This window comes from Toxorhynchites rutilus, chromosome 3, assembly GCF_029784135.1.
Source record: "Toxorhynchites rutilus septentrionalis strain SRP chromosome 3, ASM2978413v1, whole genome shotgun sequence".
Classification (NCBI taxonomy): domain Eukaryota; kingdom Metazoa; phylum Arthropoda; class Insecta; order Diptera; family Culicidae; genus Toxorhynchites; species Toxorhynchites rutilus.
Genome location: NC_073746.1, coordinates 59,514,939 through 59,542,635, shown reverse-complemented (window position 1 = coordinate 59,542,635; position 27,697 = coordinate 59,514,939). Strand labels below are relative to the sequence as shown.

Below are 27,697 nucleotides of genomic sequence, written 5' to 3'. Positions count from 1 at the left end.
AGAGAAACGTGTTATTTGCAAGTGAATGAAAAATCTTGCACGAGAATTGTTTCTGAAAATAATCTGATATTATATTGTTGAGTTTTGGTAGAAGTACTGAAATTTTATAGTAAAAAATAATTTTAAAGGATAGATTAGAAGATCAATCAACGAACAATTCTGCGATTGGACCCATGAACGTTCGCTTAGTAAGAAAACGTGGATGTGATAACGAAAAATAAATTTTGGGCGGACGAAGTTTGCCAGGTCAGGTAGTAATTGATAAATAAGACTCATTGGAAATTCATTAATATGGCACCGCTTGTGCCGGGTGCAGCAAATCACAGGTAATTGTTATTTCCCGGTTGCAGTTTTTTTCTTGTTGAAAGTGATGAGCCAATGAAAATAATGATGTGCACAACCAAACCAAATACATTTGGCTGATTTCGTCGGCTGCTGACCACCAAAGTTGAGTTATTTTTACATTTACGAATAGTTGTTAAAGAAAAAGATTGTAAAAATACCTATACTCCCAATATTCACGATAGTATACCCAATAAATAGTAATTATCTGTAGTGCTCTTGAAGCTTTTGTGTCAAACATGATAGTTCTATTTGTTTAAATTCGGTGAAATGTTGTACAGATGAAAGCTGATACAAATTCATTACTACGTGTCTCAATTTTAAAGATTTAGCATTAAATTAATCGTTTGATCCGCCAGAGGCTTTTTATGTTTTCACGTTCGAGGAACCCTTGCAAATCGATATATCTAACATTTTACATTTTTGATGAGAAAATGTGATGTGCGTTATCAATAATTTAAAGTGAGGTTATACATTTTCGTTCCATCACATTACAACGGGTTTTATTGAATTTTAACGATTTTTCGAACATTAATTTTACTGCAATCCATTATCTTTCGTATGCTTGACGCCATCGCTTACTAATGTTCGAAACTCATATCTTACCTGGAGTAATAATAGGTAAATATTTGGAGTACATTTCCATGTAATAATCATACCCTTTATTCTTCAATAAAAAAGTCAACGATATAATAGTTACTCTCAAAACGACAGTTAACAACCGGCGTTTGTTCAAGCCGACGGGACCCCTTCTGATTGAATTGCACCTGACATCATACCATGAGTATGTTTTTTAAAACAAAATCTACAAAAACGAGGTTTTATGATACCGTCCTGAGACATAAACGATTTACGACAATGAAAAAAAAAACTTTAGCCAGCATCTTCAATTACGAAATCAGGTATGATAATCACTTGCTTTTAGTTTTGTTACTGTTTGAAATTTGATATTATGAAATGAAACTTCGCAGTAAAATGTAACCTGTAGAAAAGGACACATAAAATTATTCCAATTACTCCCAACTAATGGTCATATATTTTGTCTCAATCATTACAGTATATCAAATTCTCTATTCATCCTCTGGCGAATTTTACAAATAAACTAGAAAGGGATAATATGTTACTAATCGGGTGTAGTCGAGAGATTAGTCTTCTGTGATTTTCTCCTTCTTCATGTGAGGTTCGCGCTCCATAAAATTTAACGAGCCGGAAAAAGTTGAATGAACTCAGCACGCTTGGGGTCATATCACACACGCTGTCCGCCTCTTCGTTTCGGTGGTGCCCGGCGATTGGACACTACGCGTCGGTGATTGGTCGTTAAATAAACTAGCTGGAAATGCGATATTCCACATTTTTTTTTTTTTTTTTTTTATATCTGTATTATAGTGATTTTCAACTCATTTGGCTGGTTCGTCACTTTTACTTCCATTTTTGGAAGAATGTCGGGAGTGAGAATTGAACTCGTGACCTTCAGCGTGAGAGGCATGGATGTTACCACTACGCCAGATCGACTCCTCTATATATTCCACATTCTCCCCTAATGTTTATTGATTCGCTGACATTGTTTCTGCAGATGATAATATTCGTGGAAGTAACGTGCGAGATTTGATGAATAGTTCTTGTCGATCTGACTTGTAGTAAACTCATTGACTCTCTGCCAGTCACCCCATCGGCATGGGAGACGAGTTGATTCTTCTTCATGATATTGTGTTACAGCACATAAAAGCATACGACTTAAAATGAGCGGGATAAACTTTTCACAGCACGAAATGTAATCTACGCTATTTCGGAGTTTTATTTGCTCCACTTTTGTGTAAATTTTTGAAAACACGTTTTGACTTTCTTTCCATTTTTCTTTCTCTTAGATCACAACCGTTTAGTTGGCCCGACGCCGACCGCCAAGCAGCAGCAAACTGGAGCAAACTCACCGAAATCGCAGACGAAGGCCTTGATCCGGTCGTCAAACCAACACGTTACGACAGCGCCAAACGCCGGTCAAAATAACCACACCACCATCAGTAGCAACAATAACAATAATAGCTCGTCACTGAAAAATGCCACCAACCTTCAACGGAATGGAACCATAATCCTGGAGAAGTCAGCCCCATCGCTAGTGCGTGGGGCCGATGGACTCGCTAGCCCAACGACGGCGGCTGTCATCGTCCACCCGAAACAGCAACAACAGTCGCTCGACAACTGTGACGACAAACTATGCGATCGAACGATCCTGCTAGCAGCGAACGCGGCAGTCGCCAAAACTACGATTGCCACAACGCCCAACAACCACAATTTAGTCGATATTAGTTTGCTCAATCATGCCAACCGAGGCGTGGAAGCGCTGGGAGTTTTAGTACAATACTTAGTTTTTAATGTGAGTATACACACATATTTTGTTTTCTAAATGCTGTTGACATACGGACTTATTCGATACCCATGAATATCCACATTTGAGCTACTTAAGGGAGCTGTAAAAACAATTCGTGGGGAACATACGATCTAATTCCTTTCTGTGTTCCTACCTGGCTCAAATTTGTCACAACCTACAGAGATAACTTTTTCTCCGTTTATTTATTTACTCGCACCTAAACGCACCATGAAGGATCCAAGCGTGCATTAATTTATTCATGCTCTATTTGTCCTTTGCGTTCGAGGAAAACAAACAAAAACATACGCTCATTTGAACTCACCGGGGAGGCTTTCCATCCCTATTGATTCTTCGTAGGCTCTTGGCAAAGTCAGTTTTGTTGCATCGTTACCAAAAATCGGGCAATAAATGAATTCCCAATCGATCCACCTTGAACCACTCCGGAATATTTATGGGCCCAATTCATTGAGTAGCCATCGGTCAACCAGCCATCTAGCAGGATATTGGGTTTCGACAAAGGAGAAGGGTTGAGTGGCTGAGCCCTTAAAGTCGTCTCTGGTCGAGGGTGATAAAAATGTGGCGTTCGTCTGGACAAATAAAAATGTATTGCTGTCGGTGCGCGTCGTCGCCAAGGCGGCATTCGATTTCCAGGTCAATGGCGATATCGTTTTGCTACCGCACGGTTCAAATTGCGATCTTGCCCTATTCTCCCCGAGGAGCCGACCAACGACCGTTCGTTTGGGTTATCGGAATTCAGAAGTAATGATGATGTCGTGGAGCGTATTACGCTACAAGTGGAAGATATAATGGAATTGCTGATTTTTTTCATTCGATTGGGGAAGAACTCAGTTGCTATCTAGATTGTTTCAATTGTTCCCGATCGATGGAAGAAGTTTCATTTTGTTGAAATGTTCACTGTACCATGACAGTAGAATCGTTAGTGCAATTCTACAATTTATTTGTGAAATGATCTAGAACGGTGTTGAAGTCAAATTGCGAAGTCCGATTTTAGGTCATTACGATATGCTACTAGGGACAAACGCTCTATTTTTATGGAACATGAATGAATACGGATATGAAAACTGGCATAACAAAGCTTTGAGTGAATAAGTATTATCCACAATAACTGAACCGGTTAAAAAAAATTAAAAAAAGTGTACACACAAACACACACACACACACACAAACACATATACACACACACACCTATCTCCGCTTTGCGCTCTTCTCAACAGAAGGCCTTTCTATTAATATTTCCGGTCTCGATTAGTTTAGCTTTCATCCTTGGTAGAAATAGTTTTGCTAATGTCATGCGAAACCGAATCACACACAAAATTCCTAACAATTATTTTCTTTGTGAGCCGAAGATAGCCCAATTTGATGATTCCCCACACAATTGTGTTGTTCAGCTCAACCCGAAACGAAGGCATGTGATGCCGCAAAACCTGGAAGAACAAGCGATGTTCATTGTTCCGTATCTAGCACCATACTAAAAGTTTGCCTCAGCGAGATCCAATATTTATGTTCCAGGCAAATATGCTCCTTCTTCTTTTTTTCTTTGTTCACGGAGGCTTTAAATCATTCCCCTTCGTTGATCACCGTTGAGTTGCTCGTTATTGACGACATGGGTGGGGAAGCTCACAAATGAGCAGAACAAATGTAGAGGGAAAATGGGAATGTTTCTAGTTATCATCAATTTAAACCGTTCATGCATCAGGGGATTGTAATATATAACATAAAAAACAAATCTTAGGGAATTTCCGATTCGTTTGGTATGTAAATCGTCTACATCCGTTCGCGGCAAAAATAGTTATGAACGTTAACTTTATTTCATAAAAACGTGACCTGTTTTCTGATTTGCCACCCTTAATGAAAGACGTTGTTCTACGTCAAAAGCTGACGTGGTTTTAAATTGAAGTGTCAAATAATGGGCTTGTATCCAAGACACGACCGCTTAGGACGTAGGACTAAGCATTCGTTTTATTTAATTTCTGGTGAGCTTGAATAGAATTAATGACTTGCGTGGCTTTGTAAAAGCAATTTTAGAAGCACGCTTGTTTTTTTTATAAAAATACGATAAATATTAGTCTTACTAAAACTTTACAACGCTGAAGATCAAGATCGTGCTCACTGAGCGAACGAGACTTATATCCACGAGTGAAAGTAAATAAATACCGGACATGCGTTCTACGTTCTATACGTTGCGTCAGCAACCATCCTTCTTTACCTTTGCGAGAACAATACACGAATTAGTCTAACGTCACAATTTATTTCTTTGTGTTTGTATCTATGGCAACCCATGAAACAGCAAGAAATGGCAATATTTTAAAATGACAAGCATCATGCTTCATGTTGTTCAGTGTTGCCCTAGTGGTATCGCACCTATAGACATCTCCCGGCATAACCATTCAACCAACAACAAACAAGCGTCCCACAAAAAAACGCACAGATGCATCGATAAAAATTAAACACCGTGAGACTGACCTTTTATGAGAAAACGTTTTTCGTATCTCCACAGCTCGAGGGGGAACAAAGATGACACAAAACGAGCAGATTAAGCGATGTTCGTTGTTTTGGGTATAGAGAGCTACTGAAAATTTGCCTGCTTCTTCTTCTTCTTCTTCCTCTTCTTGTTGAATTATAAAGATTTTGAACTTTTGCAGTTCATTCGTCTCTAGCTCTGAGATGGGCCCTTGGGGACAACTCAATCTAGGGGGTCTCCGTAGCCACATTGGTTGCGCGTTTGCTTAGTAAGCGATCGATCGTGAGTTCAAAACTCAGGGCCCTCATTGACCATCTTTGTGTTGTTACAGAATAGCTACGTCCACGCAACAATCATCAGCGATGAAGATCGATCCACGGTCGAAATTAGATCGATTTATCCATACAACTGCTCTGCTCTGCAAGACACATCGGGCTGCTGTTCTATAAATAACTCAACAATGATCAATAAACTGTCCAATCAACTCCGCTGTCCAGTGGTTTAACTGGATAATGGAAGAACAGAAAGAATACTCTTACGCCTAAATGGCTACTGTGTGAATGTATCATATGTAATGGTATAGAAGGAATACTGGCGAATGGCAACTGTGTAATGTGCTAATTATAGATATGATAACCATGTGACATGTACACGATTAAAATTCGGCTCCTTTACTGCTAAAATGCTAATGAGCCTTAAAAAATAAATGGGATAAAAAAAACTCAATCCAAATTCCCCTCCACCCGTCTTGGAAAAAACACTTCATTGTCGTTCGACGCTCCACAGAAAATTGTGTCCGTTTTCAGCGAACATCAAACAACTACCTTGAAAAAAATTCTTCAGAGTAGATGCAATACTCATCCGCTAACGACAGCGCACTTACTGTTCAAGGGTTGAGTTTAAGTCGCAAATATTATCCCCCTTCGTTGTTACTATTCTCGCGGCTGCGTAAGTTACCCGTTATTACGAGTACGGTTGGGTAACCACAAAAATGGACAGAACAAATGTATGGGAAAATAAGAATACTTCCAATTTTCATAAATTCAAACCATTTACAAACTATGGGATTGTATTTTATAGCATATCAAACAAATCTTAGAGAATTTTCGATTTGATTGGCATGCAAATCGTCAAAATTCGTTCGCAGCAAAAATGGTTATTAACGTTACCTGCACTTCATAGAAACGTGACCTGTTTTCTGATTCGGCACCCTTGATGAAAGTAATCCTACGTCAAAAAAATGAATCTCAATTTGTTGCAAACAAATGAATTTCATTTGTTTGCATCAAATTTTCCAGATAACTCTGATCGCAGTTTTGCTTGGTTAAATCTGGTGATCTCCAAGCAATCAGTCATAATTTCGACCGCATACTGATGGAACAACCGATGATTTTGCAACAAATAGTTACAACGTCCTACCAAATCATCAAACTGTGTGTGTAGAAATCCAATAAGCTGACTGACTTTTTTTCGTTTCTTTGTTTTAATCAAAATACAGAAACTTCATAATGGAACTTAAAAGTATTAGAATAACACAGATACAAACCTGTCGATCATCCCGATTCGAAATTGATATCCATCCTGGATATTGTTACCGATGGGTTTCATAAGCTCGTTGCAATTTGCTACCATTATGATGTCGGGGATTCGAAATTTTCACCAAATATAATGACGTCAATTGTCAAGTGTACTCGACAAAAAAAAGGAACAGAGTGCGAAGTCGAAATTGTGAGACGAGCTTTGGAATGCTGTAACTTCGTGAAAAATCAACGCATGAAGATAGGATCAAATATGGAAAAGTTCATTCGCTCATTTCTCCACACCTATTTATAAATCACTCTTGTATCTGCTTGGAATAATCATGACGAAGAGAATGCAGCAAGCAATCGTGAGATTGCACGATGAATCATTTTTCATTCTCCGACCATCCTCATTCGGGACTTAGAGTGAACATAACAAAACAAAGAGTGGAAATCAACATTCGGTGCATAAAAACTCCTTTGGAAGGATCGCACGAAACAAAATAACGAGTGAGTCAAAATAGACTCAATCTGAGTGTATGTATGATTTTATTTTCGCTTCTACTCTCTTCCTTGTCAGCATTCAAGCAGGTATGGGCAAAATCGAATCGAAATTCGTTCAACAACACTCATTCACAGATAAAACTCACCCTTCTATTCTCCGTTTATGCCTCACTTTATTTGAGACAGAAAACATTCACCTATCCTCTTCGCAAAGTTCATTCTCGATTAAAACGGAAAAATACTGTCTCGATTCCCCTCATCTATTCTCAGAAATTTTTGCATTCCCTCATTTGCCTCTCGGAATGATGGTGATAGAATCAAACTGGAAACTTTTGCTTGAGCCAGCGAGTGTCTCTGTAAAATCATTCGTTTTTCACTCGAATAGTAATCATTGAGCCTCGATCGCGGCAGTAAAATATAGGTAGATAGTTGAAATCGATTTGTTTCCTGTGCACTATTGCAATGACATTTTTTTGTTTCTAGTATGAAACGATCTAAGCCAACGCAAAAGACCATATTAACGCAAGTTATTGATGAGCGGGAAGGTGGATTTCATGTGCACTGAATGCTGACAAGGAAAAGAGTACAATGGAAAATAAAATCATACATACACCCAGATTCAATCTATTTTGACTGATTTGTTATTTTGTTTCGTGCGATCCTTCCAAAAGAATATTCATTCATTGAATGTTGTTTTCCACTCTTTGTTTTGTTATGTTTTCTATCAGTCCCGAATGAAGATGGTCGGGGTGTGTAAAATGATTCATCGTGCAATCTCACGATTGTTTGCTGCATTCTTTTCGCCATGATTATTCCAAGCAGATACAAGAGTGATTTATAATTAAGTTTTCCATACTTGCATTCAAGTGCATTTGTTATCGGCAATGCACATGAATCTACCTTCCCGCTCACCAATAACTTGCGTTAATATGGTCTTTTGCGTTGGCTCAGATCGTTTCATACTAGAAACAAAAAAATGTAATTGCAATAGTACATAGGAAACAACTCGATTTCAACTATCTACCTATATTCTACTGCCGCGATCGAGGCTTCAATGATTGCTATTTGAGTGAAAAACGAATGACTCTACAGATACACTGGCTTACTCAAGCAAATGTTTCCAATTTGATTCTCTCACCATCTAACGTCATTCCGAGAGGCAAATGAGAGAATGCAAAATTCTCTGAGAATAGATGAGCGGAATCGAAACAGAATTTTTCCGTTAAACTCGAGAATGAACTTTGTGGAGATGATAGGTGAATGTTTTCAGTCTCAAGTAAAGTGAGGCATAAACGGGGAATGGAAGGGTGAGTTTTATCTGTGAATGAGTATTGTTGAGCGAATTTCGATGCGATTTTCCCCATGCGTGGATAGGATATCCCTCATTGTGAAGCTACAAATTTTGAAATATATTACGAACACACTTGAAATATAAGTTATTCGACCTGATATCTTCCACAAATTATCAGTTTGGACGACTGTTCACATATACTAGAAAAAGTAAACAGATATTTTGTTTGATTTCAGCGAATAATTCGCATTCGAAAATACTTTGTTGTGTGGGAGCAAAATGAGCCATCACTGGATAACGACTCACAATGTTATGTTTTCTGGAGTTGATATACCTTATCACATGTTGCCCTTCAAGGTGTTCCTTTTGTGGCTTTGACCCTGGGAAAATATACCACCCCAAACCTCAATATGTGAAACGTTATGTGTTTCTTGCGACGTTTTTGTACGTATGAGAAAATTCTTATTACTATTCTAGGTGAATAGGCCCAGATTATTTCATGGATATACCTAATTTCTCAATAATGACTCAAACAAATTTGAACATGAAACAATGTATAAATTTAACCCATTTAACATGATATGTACAGGTGTTCATTTTACCACTCCCAGGTGATAATTTGACCGCACTCTAAAAAAATGTTTGATTTTACTTTTTTTCTTTTAAATTCCTTTCGTTATCAGCATGAAAAAATACTCATTTGTCATCTACAAAATATTACATTTACTTACTACAAATACTACATTTACTGTGAATGTACACTAACATTTGCATAACTTGATGCCTATACACAGTTTTTTTAATTTAAAATTTTCGATCTACCGCCACGATGCTCAATCAAATCTTAAAATTGAATTTATCGTGTCGTTGCTAAGCTCTGCTTCTTCTTGTTCTGATTATAACCAGTAAAAAATCGCTCGACGTATGCCGAGAAGTGAGGCATACTGGGATCGTTAAAAACAGCAGCCTTGAGCAACGGATCATTAAAATCCTATCTTTTCCTCATTTGCTTGATCAGATCCACGAAAAACTACTACAAATATCCTTAAAATTTGTAGGGTATATTAGGCATAGTAAGAATATGCGAGTGAACTTTCATTTTTTCAGGCAACCGATTTTTGTCTAACAGAAACTTTACATAATCAGGCACGGTTTTCATTCCCCGTCATAAAAACTAATATCCAATACTTCTTTTATGCTTGTTAGATTGAAAAAGATTCTAGGATTTAACATTGCAGCAGCCTTGAGGGTTCAATCATCACAATCAAAATTCTGCCTCACCAGTTTTACCAACTCCACGTGTTATTAATTTATCACTCCAGAAATCCTTTACATATCAGTAATTTTGTACAAATATCTATTCTATGATCTTCGTGATCTTCATGGGTTAGTTCAGGACCACCGTCTCCTAGTTTGCTGCCCAACAGGTACCCCCTAAGGCCAGCTCGACTTTTCGTTACCTGGAATGAAGCAATGCGCTAAACTTAAAAAATCCAGTTTGATTTTACGATTAGACTACCCAAAAGCTGCTTTATCCTAATAAGAAAATAATATTAGTGCCTTTCAGAATTCATCGAGCGGATAGCTGAGACTTTCTGAGTAGACAAAATAGCGATCAATCGTCAATGATTTAGTTTTCTCTTCATCTGGAACCTTTAGTTTGATGAAAATTAGAAATGCGTTGATTTTTATCTTCAGTGACTCTAACGTTCTTAAATAATTTCTTCCTGTTTGTAGTGACAATATAGCCAGATCGTTAAATATTTCGTGGAAATATTGAATCATTTTATTGTCGGCAGAGAAATATACTCGTTACTTCCAGAAAACGTCCTCAATTACCGTCTTTAAAATCTTCTTCGCTTTTTGATCGCAGATTCAATTATAACTACTATTGGTTTTTGTTTTCATGTAGTTTACATTGAATTCACTTATTTTTTTCCAAATTCTCTCTCTCTCTCTCTCTCTCTCTCTCTCTCTCTCTCTCTCGTTCTTCTACATATGTTGCTGAGTTTTTTTTCAGTTTTACGTGACTCGTGTAAATGCATTACTGTGAAAGTGAGACTTGCTAATCTATATAACTGCTAATGTAAAATGAAATTCGAGTACGTCATTTCAACACAAATAATTTTGTTGTTCAATAGTTTCCAATATACATTATACTACACACATACTGCGAGAATCATTACGTTGTAAATCACTTTTGATTTGCCGTTCACGCACCTAAATTCATTTTACCTCCGTTCGATTTAATAGTACTTTTGGAAGAAGGTATAATTTCTTTCGAATTGTCAGCTGCATCTATAGTCACTCCTCATAAAGCAACTTATCGACATTTATTGCATCGATTTTTCGTAATTTGCGTATTCAAAGCACTCTTTCTTTCGTGCCTTTTCAACTCTAGTTGTGGGTTACTTCGGACTCGGTGTCCGACCATAAAATGTGTACCACCTTCTGCAGTAAAAAAAAAGCGAGAGAATCGCTGAAACATCATATAAATTGGTTCAAACCGAGCTACTGGCAAATGTGGCGAAAATAGGCGGGACCACCGGGATCATGCAGGTGTTAATTTTATTAATGAGGCTGTCGTAAAAAAACCCTTTCGACACAACCAGGATAATTTTTCATTCTAGTGTTATGCTGTTGCCAACAGCTCCATACACTTTTTGCTCAGGCTTATTTATTTCAATTTGCATACATGAGAGTTTTGTTGGCTCGAAATACAAGTCTTTTTGAAATTCAATATCCCCCAGGACCACTGAGTTTCCCAAAATTTGGATCTATCCCTTATTTGACTAACGATATTGGATTATCATATGAAATTACTCTTCTTTCGTCACACTCTGTAAGCAAATAAAACACCCCAAATTAAAATTCCCCTGCATATGATTAAATGTGGTTACCTTGCTGCGTCTTCCTATCCTCACCTGGTATCCTTCGCAATATAATGGAGAATTTTGATCAGGGCGGAAGACTTGGTGCAATTCGTGGAAAGTGGTAAAAAAGCAAGCTCGAAAAACATCATCGAAGAGGTGGCATATAACTTCCATAAACAATTGGAAAATCCCACAATTAAGCTCTCGAGCACCGGGACGGAGGCATTTTACAAGTGCAAAGTAGCGATATGGGGAATACCAAAAACCGAGAAAGTGTTTTGAAGAACTCTTTCTTGGTGTTCGTTTGCGCATGAATCGAGCTCGGCAGGGGAAATTCCTAAATGTTCTCGAGGAGATCATCCGTAATTGAGAGTTATTACGTAACCATGGTTGAAACAGCAGAACTGCTGTTCAATCTTGCAGTTGGTCCCATTTGCATTTAGAGTCCCTCCCCATTTACCATGCCTTTCATTTTTTTGCGTGTTACGCTGATAGCCGAATTGTGCCCATCGAAACTGCACAGCTAAACGTTCCGTGGAGAATTTTATCGTAGAAACCTACCTTGAAGTGAATGGTTCTTCAGGATGAGTGGATATACTGGACTGCATGCGAAACCCATAAATTAAGAAAAAACTCAATTCACATTTCCATTCTCCCGATATAATCGAAAATCGTATGTAAATGCGCAGGTGAAACTGATACATATTAGGATTTACCGAACATTTAAATGGCAATGTTCATCTGGAGTTGGACAGATGATAATAGGAAACTTTCAGGTGGAAAATTTTATTTCCGTATTTTTTTTTAAATCAGATGAGGGTAAAATATCCGCAGAGGAAATAAAAAGCAGGTATAATAATGTTTTCGGATTAGCTGGATTTTGAATTCTGCGCAGGTATCATTATTTCATTCCCTCTTCATCCTGTGTTTTATCCGATACCCGTCGTAGCCACATCAGTTCGTTCAAAATTCTCTTTCGTCTAGGATGAGTAAAAATTATCTTATTCAAAAATTTCCATAACCAATTAGAAACACTGTAACTGAGGTAAATCTGAATTCGAGCTTCCGAATTTCCGGTCTAGCACGCGTTTCTAGTATACAGAGTAGTATTTGAGAACCTGTTCCTGACTATTTTCTGGGAGAGACTAATAGAATAGATATCGATCATTATTGCAATGTTATAGTTTATAGTCATGTACTACAATCGTATGTACTACAAATACAAGAATATCAAGTTCCAGAGAATTTTGACTTCAGATGCCAATATCAGTTATCTCGAAAGCGGTTCGTAGTCACGCTTATCAGAATACATTTAAATTAGAAATGGTTACCCTTCAAAGTAAAAATTATTTATCTAGACAGATGGACCAAGAGATAAATCAAATTGGTGCAGTATTTAGAAATTAGAAAATCTGGTTCACAATAGAAGAAAAACTGATGAAAGAGATAACTGGTTTTATGATCCAGATAATCCACAGAAAGTTGATATCACAAGAGCAGCTCATCATAATAGCGTTGTGTTTACTACACTCGACCAGAAACATAAAAGCAGAGTGAAACTCTGAAAATTTTCAGGGATTTTTGTTATCTCTCCAAAGCTGCAAAGTTTTAGTTCTGCAATTTCCTTCGCGCTTATTTATGCTTTGATACAATGGACAAAAATTTCGAAGAAAAAGGATAAGAATTTATTGTTTTTTGAAGCTTTTCAAGACTAAGATAAGTGTCTTCTACTTCCAGCGCAGTATGCTATGAAGCGCTCCTCTAATTTACGCAAAACTTTGATTGATCGGGGAAGAATAGCGGTTGAACGTATCAATATGGAAGTTTGCAGAGATTGAGGGGATCAGACTAACGATATAAACAATCAAAAACAAGTTTCAAAATTATTTAAATTTTATTTTCAGATGTTTGTTTCAGAGTAACAGACTTAAAAAAAACTCTAAAAACCGATGTTGCACCTTTCACATCAAATATTTTCGTCGTTTATTTTATAGATGTGAAAATAATTGTCGCAAAAGATAGATGAATTATACTCGAATCTTCGGAACTATCGTTGAAAAGAGTAAATAAATAAATGACAATAATAATTGATCGGTGGTTAGTCAAACCGGACCATATGACATTTTCATGATTTCGGGAAAAACGAGCTTGAAGTTTAGTCCTATACTGCCGTAATCTCACAAAGTGACGCAAGCGCCAGAGGTAAAAATTTTCATTACGAGGTTTTTCTTAAATATGCATGTATAATAAGCATACGCTTGCATTACGAAAATCTGATCTGTACAAAATGTGTACACTAGATGGAAATTCATTGCCATCGGCTTGAATCTTAAAACAATGCAGTTTTATTTAAGCTATATTACCAACGCCAGTTTGTTGTGGAAACAGGAAATCAAAATCGCTGTTTCCACAACCGATTGGCGTCCATCCATTAGAGTATGCGAAAATCTGTTTCCAATTATTTTCTCCAAAATGCCGCCGTTGAGCGGAGTATGAGGAAGCATCAGGGAGAAGAGTTCTACACATTTTCCGACATTGTAGCATGCGTTGAGCAGGCTAATGTAGTTGAGAATTTTTCATTTTTCAATTTTTCAATTCAAAATGCAATAGAAAACATCCATGTTAAATAAGATAATGCCGTCTGAAATTATCCGATGTAAAGAAAATTCAGATTACGCGAGGATGTTTTGATTTTTGTTATAAGATGCGTTTCGATGGAGAATTTAGAAGAGTGCAGCTGTTCACCAAATCCAACATAAACCCTTCTATCAACACTTAGCTTCAATTCATCCAAAAGATAAATTGAGCTCGTGAGGTAAGTAAACATCAAAAAGCTTTGACCCTTGATTTAAAAAAGATAAAATAAAAGACAGAAGATAAAAGACACTATTGGGAAATCCTTGTAGTCAACAATTAAATTAATGAAATATTCAGTCACAATCGTTATGTGCAATATGTGAGAACAGCAATACACTTCAATCTAGGATATTTTTTTTAAAGATTAGTTTGATTTTATGAATTCAAATATTTGACGTGACATTTAAATAGTGCTTCTAAGTACATGATTTGGAACTACAACAAAACAAAATTGTTATGCTAAATGCTAAATCCCCGCATGGGGATCGACTGTTTTCGTTTATAATGTTTGACATAACGAGCTTTTCGGAAAAGTGTTTTTTTAAGAAAGAAGGTATGTGACTCTCATTATGCTAAACGTTCATTACGGAAGATGTTGTTATGTGAAATTTGCTGTCCCTGTTCGTTTATTCTATCAAAACCATCAGAACAGATAAAAAATCACATCGCATCACAATCAGAATACATCACATCATAAGGGAGACGGCGCTTGCGCCACATCACAGTGGAAATGGCGCTTACGCCACTCTGTTTTCAAGCTTTTGCGGGGTCATTTTTTCAGATTTCTGTAAAATTTCGCAGTCATTTGAAAGGATTTGATATTCTTTATCGATTTATAACATGAAAAGTAAAATGTCAATTTTGACGCTTGCGTCACTTTGCGAGATTACGGCAGTATAAGGTGTTTCCGTTGAACATTCTAAACAATTCCAATACGTTTTTCTGGCTCCACGCGTGATTTTCCTAATCTAATAAATGTGGTATGTAGCTTACGAAATGCTTAACCTAATGCAATCTTCTTCTTCTTCTTCTTCTTCTTCTTCTTTGTTTTTAAGAGGCTTTAAACTTTGCAGTTCATTCGTCTCTAGCCCAGTGAAGAGCCACAATAATAACGCAATCAATAACTCGAAAGTTTTAATTGTGCCACTTCGTCCCCTCTGACTTATCTCCGACCAATTCAAACTCACACATCTGAACGAATTGTCAATTTTGTAATATACGGCCCAAGTTATCAACGGGATTTATGTGACGTTCGATGAAACATTATAATCTCTGCACATGGGGAGTGAAAGAGTTCATGATATAGAATACAATTTTATAATATGCTAAAGGTTTTTTTTTCATTTGATTTGTATTTTGTATTTAGAGAGGAATGTTCAAAGATGCGGTTCAGTGTTCCAGTGCAAGTTCAGGAACTTTCGTTACTATGACAATTTGTATTTTCATTACATGGATTTAATTTATGGATAGCTCAAAGCAGCAACTACAAATTAGTTAATTTTTTATACTAGATCCGTTTTTACGCAACTTCTTTTTTGAGTAATGATGATTTTCTTGAAATTGTGCGATTTACGCGAAAAAAATTAAAGGAAAGTGAGAAACAAAAGAAAACTTCAAGTGATAGGATAATGGACAAAGTATAATTTTTCGAGATTCTTCTTATTTCCGAAGCATTGAGTTTACAACCAAATTTATTCAACAAGTGCCTATTTTATTTTCAATGTATGATGAAGATTTTTCCACTTGAAGCAGCTGGTTTGACCAATTTAAATTTACGTAATATTGTAATATATATCAAAGAACTTCAAATCAAACGTGCAAAATATATATTTCGACAATTAACATCAGCAAATATGGAATTATGTAGATAATACTGCGTTGAAAAGCGAAATCTATCCAAGACTTTTTTGCGTTATTTATTGTTATTTATTCTTCTAGAATGCCATTAACATTCCCAGTTGAACTTTTGCAACGTATATACGACACTTAGCTCAGATTTCTTATGCCATACAACATTAATGAATGCATTCTGAGTAGCATGCTCGAGAATACGCGTCTACCAGCGCAAGTCTGAAGAAATATATTTTATAAAAGTTCGAACACGAGAGCCATGAACAATCTCAAACAGCTCAAACTTAATAGAAATAAATCATTCAATAGATTATTTGATTTTGCTTCCTAGTCAATTCTCATAACATTTCTAGGGTTTTTCTTTTGGTGATATTATCAGCTTTATTTTCGACCACGTGTGCCACAGAGCAACATGCAATGAAAAGAGGGAGAGATATCAGTTTTGCCTAGCCTTGTAGACCAGATTTCATAAAAAAAATCATTTCCCATCTAATTTTTTCCTTCTTTCCCAACAGGAAGAAAAGGTGTAAAATTTAAAAGAAAAGAAACACTGAACATGTAACAAAAGAGAAACATTTCGATCGCTTTTAAATCGACAATTTCCTAATGGATCGCAAATATGTTTGCATCAATTCTCTCATTTATCAGCGCCTGCACTTTCTGAGAATTATCCCCAGCCCTTACGTGCATTTTTTTTCCTCTAAGATATACAAGAAGGAACGAACAGTGGACGAGGCCGTATATCACCAGTTAAGGTTTTATAGTTTTCCAATCAAGCGATAGGCCACCTTCCCAGCACACAGTGATGTTACAGATGTAGATTCTTCATAATTGTTTGCCGAGGGAGAGCTTGTGTGAATTTAGGAGTGTTTTGGGCTTATTTCCCAATCGATCATACAATTTTCGCGAATTCGTGTATTGTTTCCGGGTTAAAAGCGACGTCAAAGTACAACACATTGCAAGCTGGATGGTGAGAAGAAATTTTACAGCAGGTTGTGTTGTTCGGTGGAAAACTGCAGGTGCAAATTCGTTCCACTGCCATTGCTATATTTTTCGCCAACATAATCGATTTCGGGTTTTCTGTTGCCGTTCTTCGAAAGATTCTACATGATATAATTTGTGGATTATTTCTGTGTGAATGATGTTTTTGGGAGCGTGAGATGTAATTTTGCTAAGAAATACAGAAAAACTACTCGGAAATTAGATAAGGTATTATAGTATTATTGACAGCAGTTAGTGTAGTCTAACGTCTCTTCGGTTATGTTCACGACATTACCTATCCGTTTTTTTTTTTAATTTTTGTTCAGAACAACATTCCGTCACATTGCCTTCCATGATCGACATATAAATTAAAATGCCTCACTTACCTGATGCTGTCGTTCTATTCTTTTTGGTTCATTATACAAAAATGCGATTTGAAAGGTAGTCATAGGCTGGGTCATTTTCACAATTCAGGAGAAATTATTGGACAATCTAATCCAAAGACCTAAAATCAAGCCAACCCAAATGGATTGTGTCCATCTAGTTTTATTGGAAACGTTTGTAAAAATTGATCGTTAACAACAGAGTTAATTACTCACAGGGAATCATTATCAGGCATGAGCTAGAAAATATTGCAATATAAATGCAAATCTGGTACATTTTAGCATTTCGATTTTTGCACATAGATAGTGGAGGGGCTCAAGTGGAAAAACCCGGCGTACTCATGATTAAAGAGTAGTCCGTGTTGTTGTTATTGTTACAAATAATGCACTTATCTTTTGAAAACAGAGTTTCAAATGAGTCAGAAAAGATGAATTATAATTACTGAAAGATTTAAGAGATAACGAATGGCATCTGAACGCATCAAATAAACCGAACAAACGATTGTGCTTGGACAGCAAACACAAGCCAGTGCCTAAATATATTATTCTTAGACTGTATAGATTTTTTTTGTGAATTTCAATAGAATTTGATTTTCAGTAATTTCGTAAACTTACTGGGCATCGGAATATTTAGCATTAAGGGATATATTTTTTTTAAATAAACTGCTTCCATTCCTACCTATACGTAATCGCTACGTAGCGGAAACTAGCAGCTAGCAGCGCCTGACAAATGTGCTGTATTTTTTCATTCTGGTCAACTTCAATATTCAAATGATCCTACCACCATGTAAGCTATGAAAAACAATCACAATCAATAATTACGAAAACAAAATCTATTTTTTTTCAAGTGTAATGTTTTTTGAACAAAGCTAGCTCATTGGCATTTGATACATCGATCAGCCAGTAGTTCAAAAGTTATGAACTATTGAAAGAGGTCATTTTGGGAAAAAAGGGGGAAAGTTCATTTTTCGGACCCATTCTCACCCCCACTCAGTGTAAATAAGAGATTATTTCGAAAATATTGAAATTCGAATGGAAAAAAAAAGATGTTCAAAATCAGTAATGACTCATCTGCCAAGACTTCAAAGAATATTTCCATCCAATATTTACAATTTTAGTAGTTCTGTATAATGCTGGGCATGAGATTTTTTCTGAGGTGTTATTTAATAGCTATTTACACATTAAACTTTGATGAATTATTAAATAATAACTATTTGTACTACAGTTAAGTATTATGCATTGGAAATATGTCTCCTATTATATTACTTATACAGGTCGGACTCGATTATATATAGTCGACCATTTTTTTTCAACAATTATTTTCAAATCCTATACATAATCGAATCTCAAGAAAACAATTTTTCCATTAATGTATGAATGTCAAACATTAATAGAAAAATAGCTTTTTTGTGATTCGATTATGTATTGGATTCGAAAATTAACGTTGAAAGTGAAATTGCGATTATTGATAATCGAGTCCGACCTGTATTACTAATAGTAACTTTCTCCATTTTTGACCCAATTTCACCCTCATAACGCATTTTCACCCCCATCGACGGTACGTATCTTTTATTTTATTGTTAATGAATTCAATTGAATAAAATTTAACATCTCTTTAAGGGGGTCCCCGGTCTGGAAAGTCGAAAAATCGATTTTTTTTGCATTTCTGAGAAGCCTATGCCCTTAGAAATGTTGTCCTAAAAGGATTTTTCGATATTTGGTTTCGTTGGAAAGTTACAGCCAAAAGAATAAGGTCATCTCAAGGCATATAGTATTGCTGTACGAATTTTGAAACGCGTTTTTCTCGAAACCATGTTTTCTCAGCTGGTGCTATCATCGATATCTCAAATCTACTCGACCGATTCGGCTGAAATTTTTTACCAGCATGTAAAAATGAATTATCTAAAGCGTTACACAACCGTCAACCCTAAAGCGTTACACAACCGATCTTCAAATATACCTTAAACAATAACCAAAATACCCGAATACTTCACTTTATTCCTAACATTCGAAAACAAATCACGAAAATTAATCATTTGTAGACATTCCAGACAGGGGTCCCCCCTTAAGGGGAACAAAACAAATTTGCCTTTTCATTTCAACCTGAAATTCATTCTCAATTGAATGGAAATCAATTAATTTTCTGTCCACTATAACTGTTGATGATGAGATTTTCTCCAGTATTTTCCCCCAAAATCTCAGACGTTTTTGGTGGATCGCTGTATTGTAATCGATGTCGAAACTATAGACAAACGAACTCATTTTTTTCTCGATTTTAATTTTTTAGAACGAATTCATTCATCGTATCGATTGGAAAATTATCATTGACTTCATTCAGCAACAGTCTGCAGCTCTGCATATTTTTTTGTTCGAACGCGCTTTTGGGCATTCAGAGAGCTTCAACCACTATTGTGAAGATATTTCAAAAAAAAATTAACAGTGATTTTGACGATGTTGATTCGATTCTAAAAAGGGTCTTTTCTGAAAACAAAAACTATATGTAAATTGTGCGTCAATTGAGGCTCGTGTTTTGCTTTAAATCAGTAATGTTCATTTTCAGGCATTTTCAGGAGACACACTTTGTTCCTATTCGTTAGGTTCAACGTGCAAGGAAAAATGGTGTCTGGAGTCGGCTTGAAATCAAACAAAGCACCATATCATATAAACAAATACAAAAAAAAAAAAAGTATTTATCTTTCATTTACAATGATCGGGAAATTAAAAATACCATAAAAATAAACATTGGCGTCACCAAAGGTTCCCGCTTTATTGCGTCTACTCAGCTGTTGCGGAGTTGTCGCTTAACGATTGCGATCTTAGGCTGCTCAACTTCCTGATGCCTCGCCGTCGCAGGACGATTGTCGCCCTGCGCTCCCCATACCTCGCATTACCTGGTGCGGCTATGGCTACAATAGTGAGCGATTTCTATCCTGACTTAGTACTTTTCCAGCTCAGTAAAGCCCAAACTCCCGTTGAGACTGGAAGATGCGAACTGGAGACAATCCCCGGGGAAGGGGAATTTGCGAATTGGCAAATTGTTTTATTGCCGAAACCACTACCCCCACTGCTGGTCTAGGTAGAGACAAAAAGGATGCTCGACAACAAAGAGGGATGGGATCTTATGTTTTGGGTAATACTACTGAGATGAGTCAGTTTCGTTCTGATGGTAGAACGGAGCACATGGCAGCTCATGCGCGATCGTTCTTTTGAAATTGGGTTTCTAGTTTGATTCAAAGTGATATTCTAGTGGTTTCTTCCGCTGTAAGCCTACTCTCAAAGTAGTGGAAACAAAGAAAATTGTTTTCCGATAGACTCTTGTGATAAGGATCTTCTTTTCTGGTGCCTGTGATAAGACAAAGTGTGCTCGTGAGCTCTCGTAAACGGCTCGTCACCATGGGTCTTCTGTGGGATGATATGGATGTCGACATGGCAATGGAAGATATATGGGTAAATATCAATTTTGTTTTCATAATTTTAACGCAACTTGTAATGCCAGTTTTGAAGTGAAGTTTTCATATTATTTTGATTTAACAATGAGCTGCATGTATGCTATTTTATGGGCAGTTATTTTATGCATAATATTGTTGTGTCTGCCTGAACTATGCATAGCGGCATATTCTGGCGATGCGGAACTTTGTATGTTTGTAACTCTTTTTTTATGGATTTTAAATGAGATTTGTATCGTAAAAAAAACAACACTAAGTATTTTCTTGGCAGAGCTGGAAAATTTTGTTTAGTCACGACCATCTGTGTCTAAAAAGAAAGTTGATTACCTGTGGTTTATCGAGGTGGCACATACCTGGGCTCATTCAAATTATGTTTATTATAGGGTAGAATTTGTCGGAATTTCGGCAGATTTTACCAAATAGACAAATACGAATTTTATGGTGGACTCTAGCTAACCTAAACTATCTGGGAATTTCAGTCGTATACTTTCCTCTTCTGCATTATGCCATTTTCAAGTAATAGGCATCTTTTTGTGGGTATACTTTAAGCTAAACGGTTTCGACTCCGGTTATGATCACAGTTGTGCCAGGCAGAACATTTTTTGGAGGACAATGCAGAGAACTAAAAATCTTGTAGATGAATCTGCAAATGAGTTTTACCTATTTCTCAATATTGGAGATGGTTATAGTCATTCTTACGCTTCTTATTGATTCAATACTCCCTCAAAGCTATTTTAAGCAGGGCCGTCATTTTTTTTTATGAGTATAATATTCGAAAGCGTCATTTATTCGAATTAATGAGGGGTATTATTGATAATTATATCATCGATCATAACAAGTTTTCGCAGAACAGTTCACGTTGGATCTATTCAACACACTGCAACAGTGTTGATGACTAGAATTTTTCTATTGCCATTTGCACAACTAGATCGTGTGGGTCACCTAAAGTTGCTATTACATTCTCAATAGATCTGCAATCTATTCAATCTATAACAGATCATCAATCGATAATAAAATTAAAAATAAATAAAATGTTGAATTTGAAACTGAAACTGATAATTTATAATATATTTATAGGTTTTTTGTTTAATTTTGAAATGTATGCTTCTGCTAGTGTGAACATTAATATTTAGATGTATTTATTCTCTTGTGCTCTCAAAAATTGCATTTCTCAAAGCTGTGGTTCTCAATCAGTCGACTAGCTGCAATATCAAACCGATTGACAACCGATAACGTGATTTCACAAATATTTTCCCTATGGCATGGAGATGTTTTTGTTTTATTATACGATTAAAATGAGTTATATAATTTATTTGTATAAATGGGAACTATCTTTTGTTTTCGGTAACCCTGCAAACATTGTCAAACGTACAATTTCATGACAAAAAAATTTGCCTCAAAACAACTTATATAATATTTATTCGTTTTCGAAAAATTTTAATTCCTTTTTTTCATTTGTGCACCTTCATGATTTAAGGTGGTCTGAAGAATCAACTTTTAGCCGATTTTACCAAATATTTTTTGAAGATTTCTGAGTTTGGACACGCTGAATCGATTGTCGAACTGTTACCAACAAATGAAATTTAAGGCTCAAGTGTATGCAATTCCATATTTCCACAGCATTTGGGAATTTTTTGACTCAAGTGTAACTTTTGAAAATTTAAAATTTTTGATAATTTATATCTCAAAACCTATGAGTCCTACCGGAATAGTGTCTTAGAAAGAGTTATAGAGTATTGATGTCCAAACGTGAAAAAATGTACACTGAGAAAAAAATAGTACTTTTTTCATTTACAAAAAAAAATAATTAATTTGTAAAACATAAACCTAAAAAAAATATACTATTTTTGACGAACTTTGTGGAACATCGAATGTTTATGATTTTTCGAAACTTTTGTATTGTATGTTTGTATGTTAGCAATTATTTTTAGCCACAAATTATAAATTCTGATACGATTTGAAACAAAAAAAAGCTTTTTATCAATTTTTGTCTTTTTCAAAATTATTTTTTTTAAATTTACATATGTACTTTTAATGTTGTTTAAAGTTTTTTTAAGTATAACTCTTTCTGAGACACTATTTCTTTAGAACTCATAGTTTTTGAAATATCAATTATCAAAGATTTCTCTTATTAAAATTGATACGCCCTTTTCAAAAGTTACGTTTGAGTCAAAACATTCCCAAATGCTGTGTAAAACTCATATTTCCTCCAACCCAAACGGAATCCAAACTTCCATTCGAATCAGAAATACTCATGTTATGTCATTTGTCGATTTCATTTGGAGCTCGTGTACTTTCTATGAAAAAAGAAACTGCGATTCAAGTAATCAAGTAATTCAAGTAATTGTGGTTTTGATGTGTCAGCTAAGGTTGTTTATATGATTTTGGGAAATGATGGGGTTTTCCATATAACATATGAAAAATTAGGATAGATTTCTTTTTTTTTTTTGGTTTTGTAGATTTACTGCTTTTATTAGCTTTTTTTCCCCAAAAATAATCATTTGAAAAAAATGTTACTTAACAGTCGGTTGACCGATTTCGGTTCTTCTACAGCAACTGAAATATGTTCGAACGAACTTCAAACAAATGCTGAATTTCAAAGGAAATGTATACTTTTAGGTTTGAATAAAAAAACGAATTTTGAGGTATCGAAACCAAAAAAGTTATGGAAAGCTTTTTACATAACATGTAAAAAAATTAGAAACATATGTTTTCCGTAATTGATATATTTTACGTTAAACTAAATATATGACAGTATATTTAGAAGAATATATAGTTCGATAGGGAAAAGACATATCCTACATTCATATATTATGTGAAAAAATATCAGTTTTGGTCTAGACCAAAAAACACTTTCCTTGTAGACTTTGTCTTCTTACGATGTATGGATAACTTTTCAGTTATTGTATGAGCTATTATTTTCTTTCAAAATTTTGAAACATAAAGTTTTTGAGAAAAATAAATTTTCAATTAAAAAAAATCGCTGTAATTTTTGAACCTACTTTTATCGACCGTGGTTTTATTTTACTAGTTTTTTACGCGTTTCTCTTGAAATAATGCGATTTTTTAAGCGGTTTACTCGAGATTACGCGATTTTCTCGAAATTAGAAAAAAAGGAAAGAAATTCTGCGAGAGCGTGTGCAAGTGTGGTTGTGACGAGCGCCCGCCGGTGATGAGGCAATCTTTTTGTATGTGATTCTCTTGAAATTACGCGATGTTTTCAGACGATTTGCTTGAAATTGCGCGATTTTTATATTTCCTGTAAAATAAAGAGTGAATTTTCAACAAAAAATGATCTCTTAACTTATTTGCATACAGCTATTTTATCTGCATTTGTCTTCTATGGCACAAATTTGTATGCATGCTCTAGAAATGAAAATAACGGAGAAGGTAACATGAAAGGAAAGAGAATCCTTTCGGATTTGATTTTGGCAGTTTCCTCAAATGTTTTTATAACCGCCTCCATAGCATTCGAGGGCAGGCTTTCCATGCAATTATCTGTTATTAAGAAAATTTTCCAATTCTTTAACTCTCTCATGCGCATGCAGACCTCATCCTTTGCTGAAGACAAACATAAAATTTTGACCATTAAAAAGAGGATCACAAATCATGCTTTGTTTAAGCTCGTGATATAAAATTTCACGCTTCTCAAACCGAGAGTGAATGCCAATAATCGCATTGTGTGCGATTTACCAGGTACGCGGACCCTTTCGAACGAAGCACCTGTGCTTATTTTAAAGCAACAACCAAAAAATGGAAGAAGAATACATTCGACGATCCAGGTACTGGTAACTACCCCACAGCATGTGGAATTTTCTCTCTCTGTCGATAGGCTTGTTCAAAGCAACTGCTAGAACAGAACATTTTAAACGTGATGACCGCTCAAATGGAACGAAACCTATATGTTTCTGCCCTTCTCGGGTTTTGCCAGCAGCTCACATCTCACGTCTTGCTGCCGGAGATTGATCTCGTTTCATCGCAAAGTTTTATTCAATGTTTGCCTCCCAGGCGTGACACGACGAAATCGGTTCTAAAAATTCCATCCTCGAGCATTGAGCAATGTTTCGGAGATTTCATTTTCTACTAGTGCGTGTGCCAAACAATGCCAAAACAATATAGTCTAATTTTGCTAACCTTGTTCGCGTTTTTTTCTTCTCATCTCTCGGTCACAGCTGGATGCCTTTTCCTGTCCCCTCATCAAAAAGTCCCATCAGAAAACCACCCGTGACCTGCTAGACACCAAATCGATGCTCGATGAGGAGCATCAAACATGCCAGTCGCTGAAGCAACAGATACACGAAACGACCGAACGCGAAGCCAAGCTCCAGGAGTTGCATCGATGCGAGATCAGTAAAGGTAATTTTGCGCAGCTTCAAATAGACACACACAGTCATACTAATAGTAACTTCTGTATCATTTTAGCGGAGGCTAATCTCAGTGAGCAACAGCGCTCCGCTGCTGACCGCATAACGGCCCTTGAGGCGGAACTGCTGCGCAAGGAACTGGATGCGGACATGAAACTACGAAACCGTACCGAAGAGTTCGAAAGCAAGCTGGCCGAGCGGGATGCCCAGCTGAAACAGTTCAAAGCTCGCGAAGTGGATCTGTTGCAGCGGGTAAGCGATCTCAGCTGCACCGAGAATGAGCTACGCGAAAAGGTGCACTCTAGCGAGCTGGAGTTCAGCGAACGGCTCCAGGCGGCGACCATGCGCGAACGTGACCTTACCGAACAGCTGAAGCACCTCAACCGTCAGATGGAAGAGATGCGTCGCGTCAATGAAGCCAGAGAACGAGAGTTGCAGGAGAAAATTAGTCTTACCCAGGACGAATGTAGCTTCCTAAGGCACAGTCGAAACTCGTCGGAACCTCCGCAGGGATCGTCATCACCCCAGGAACAGTTCCAGCGGAGCTCACTGAACGGTGATCACACCCTGATGGGTAATCGATCTTCGAGCAATCTCAGCCACGCACAGATTCTGCAGGATGAAGTTGACAGCCTGCGATATGTGCTGGATTTGAAGCAACGAGAGGTTTCTGACCTAAGAAAAATCACTCAGGAGTATGAGCGGGATGCCAAAGAATTGCCCGCGGCGCTGGTCAAAATCTCCGCTCTGGAGTCGAGAATCGAGGATTTGCAGGTGCAAATCAAAACGAAAACCGAGGAAGAAAAGTAAGTATTCCCAAAGCAGCTATACTCAACCGGCCAGCTCTTCTGGGTAGCCCACCTGATGTTACTTTATTTTTAACTATTTTGTATGTGTAACAAAAACGTAAGAAACAATTGCCTAATTTTTGATGTAGGACTACGTCTAACTGGAATATATGGGGGGTAAAATGAAAATCTGAACATTGAACATGTAGCAAAAAAATTGAAGATTTCGAATACGTATAGCTCGAGAATTTCTTGATAGACTGCAAAGATGTTTGCATCAATAGATAGAAAATATTTCTACCCATCTATCACTAACTTCCACAATTTGATTGGCCAGATTTGTGCTCCTTAAATTGTACTTCTAAGAGGAACAACCATAGTAGCAGCGGAATACGGTTTCCCCAACACGCACTCCTAATCGAGGAGCAAGGAAATAGTAATCTCGATTTTTCACTCGGAACTTGCTTTAGAATGTTGATTTGCACGATAATATACCCTATGCAAAATATTAGCTCATTCGGACTTCTTTTACTGGTGTCGCAGACGTATAAGTTTGACCGCTTTGCGCCACTCTCCCTAAAGTCTGATTGAGCTGAAATTTTGCATAGGGTGTTTTTACGAGGTGGTGAACATTTTTTATGGAGTACCTTTTTGAAATTCAAGATGATCATTTTCATTGGTACCCTACAATCACGTCTAGCACGAGGAGAAGATTCACGATGCATACTGAGTGCGCTGACTGCAGTGGTAATCACAGAGCAATTCTCGTGTATTGTTCTTGTGAGGACAAAAATGAATCATGAATCATTCATCGGCTCTTTCCAGAGCCACCAAAACTTTCGACTAAAGAGTTATTTTGAAAATTTCGATGCATTCTGATATTATATTCGAAGTAATAAAATACGAATCGGTCTCTATAATCTTTTTTGCTATTGTGAATTCAGGAGCATGTACGAATTTGTTGGTGTAATGTTAATGATGTTGTGAATTGTAAAAATGTTCAAACTTTCTCGGTTCATTCGCCTCTAGCCTTAAAGAAAGGGTAATTTGAAAAACTAAACACTCGGCCTGCAGAAAGGTCACTTGGAAACTCTCGCTCCCACTGTCATTGCCCCCTATTATTTAAAAAAAACGATCATTACTATCACTATCACATCGAGAAAAAATTCGTATTTTGTAAATCGAGATAATCTTATCGATTCTAGTTCTTGCTTGAACTTCATTTGTTACATATCGTATATATTGTAGCGTTCCCCAAAATAGAAATCTAGAAGTGGGTTATGTCTCTGATATAACCTCAAGCTGTCTCCTCGCTCGACGTCCGCCGGTAATCCATGCAGACTCGATGACCACCAAACGAGTTTTGTGTGTGTGTGTGTGTGTGTGTGTGTGTGTGTGTGTGTGAGTGTGTATGCGGCGGCAGTCTTCGATATCTTCTCCCCAGTGGACTCCTTTTCTGGGCGTCCACCAACGAGGTCCAAAAGTTTCAAGCTCGCGCGTCGCATAGGTTTAAAGTATACAAAATAAAAATAGAGACAATTTCTCGACTTCCCTGGATACTCAATTTTTAACCAAAACTAGGCTGGCGGTTGGACTTATGCTCTGGTGGACCAATTGGCTGCAAGGGCCTTGTTGGGACCGTATCGACTCGGTGCCGAACAAGACTGAGTGTTGGCTTATCTTGTGATGATGTAATAAAATAACATTTTTTTTGACGTAGGACTACGTCTTTCACTTCTGTACCGGGATGTAAGTTCATAATTTTGAAAATGAGAGCGTGACACATGGAGTGCAAGGTTTTAACCGTTAATTACTTTTGGCGGCTGAACGAAGTGACTCAAAAAATTGTTTCAATAGCTTCAATAGCTGC

The 27,697-nt window shown here is 36.7% G+C and overlaps 1 protein-coding gene across 4 annotated transcripts in view; it reads left to right on the top strand.

Moving 5' to 3' along the window:
• LOC129779740 (serine-rich adhesin for platelets) overlaps window positions 1-27,697 on the top strand; it is a 466,395-nt gene that overhangs the window by 433,825 nt on the left and 4,873 nt on the right. For all 4 annotated transcript variants that reach the window (XM_055787394.1, XM_055787396.1, XM_055787395.1 and 1 more), the window contains 3 exons: window positions 2,208-2,713; window positions 24,848-25,031; window positions 25,098-25,845. In XM_055787394.1, the coding sequence (XP_055643369.1) occupies window positions 2,208-2,713; window positions 24,848-25,031; window positions 25,098-25,845 (1,438 nt within the window). The remainder of the gene's footprint in view (window positions 1-2,207; window positions 2,714-24,847; window positions 25,032-25,097; window positions 25,846-27,697) is intronic.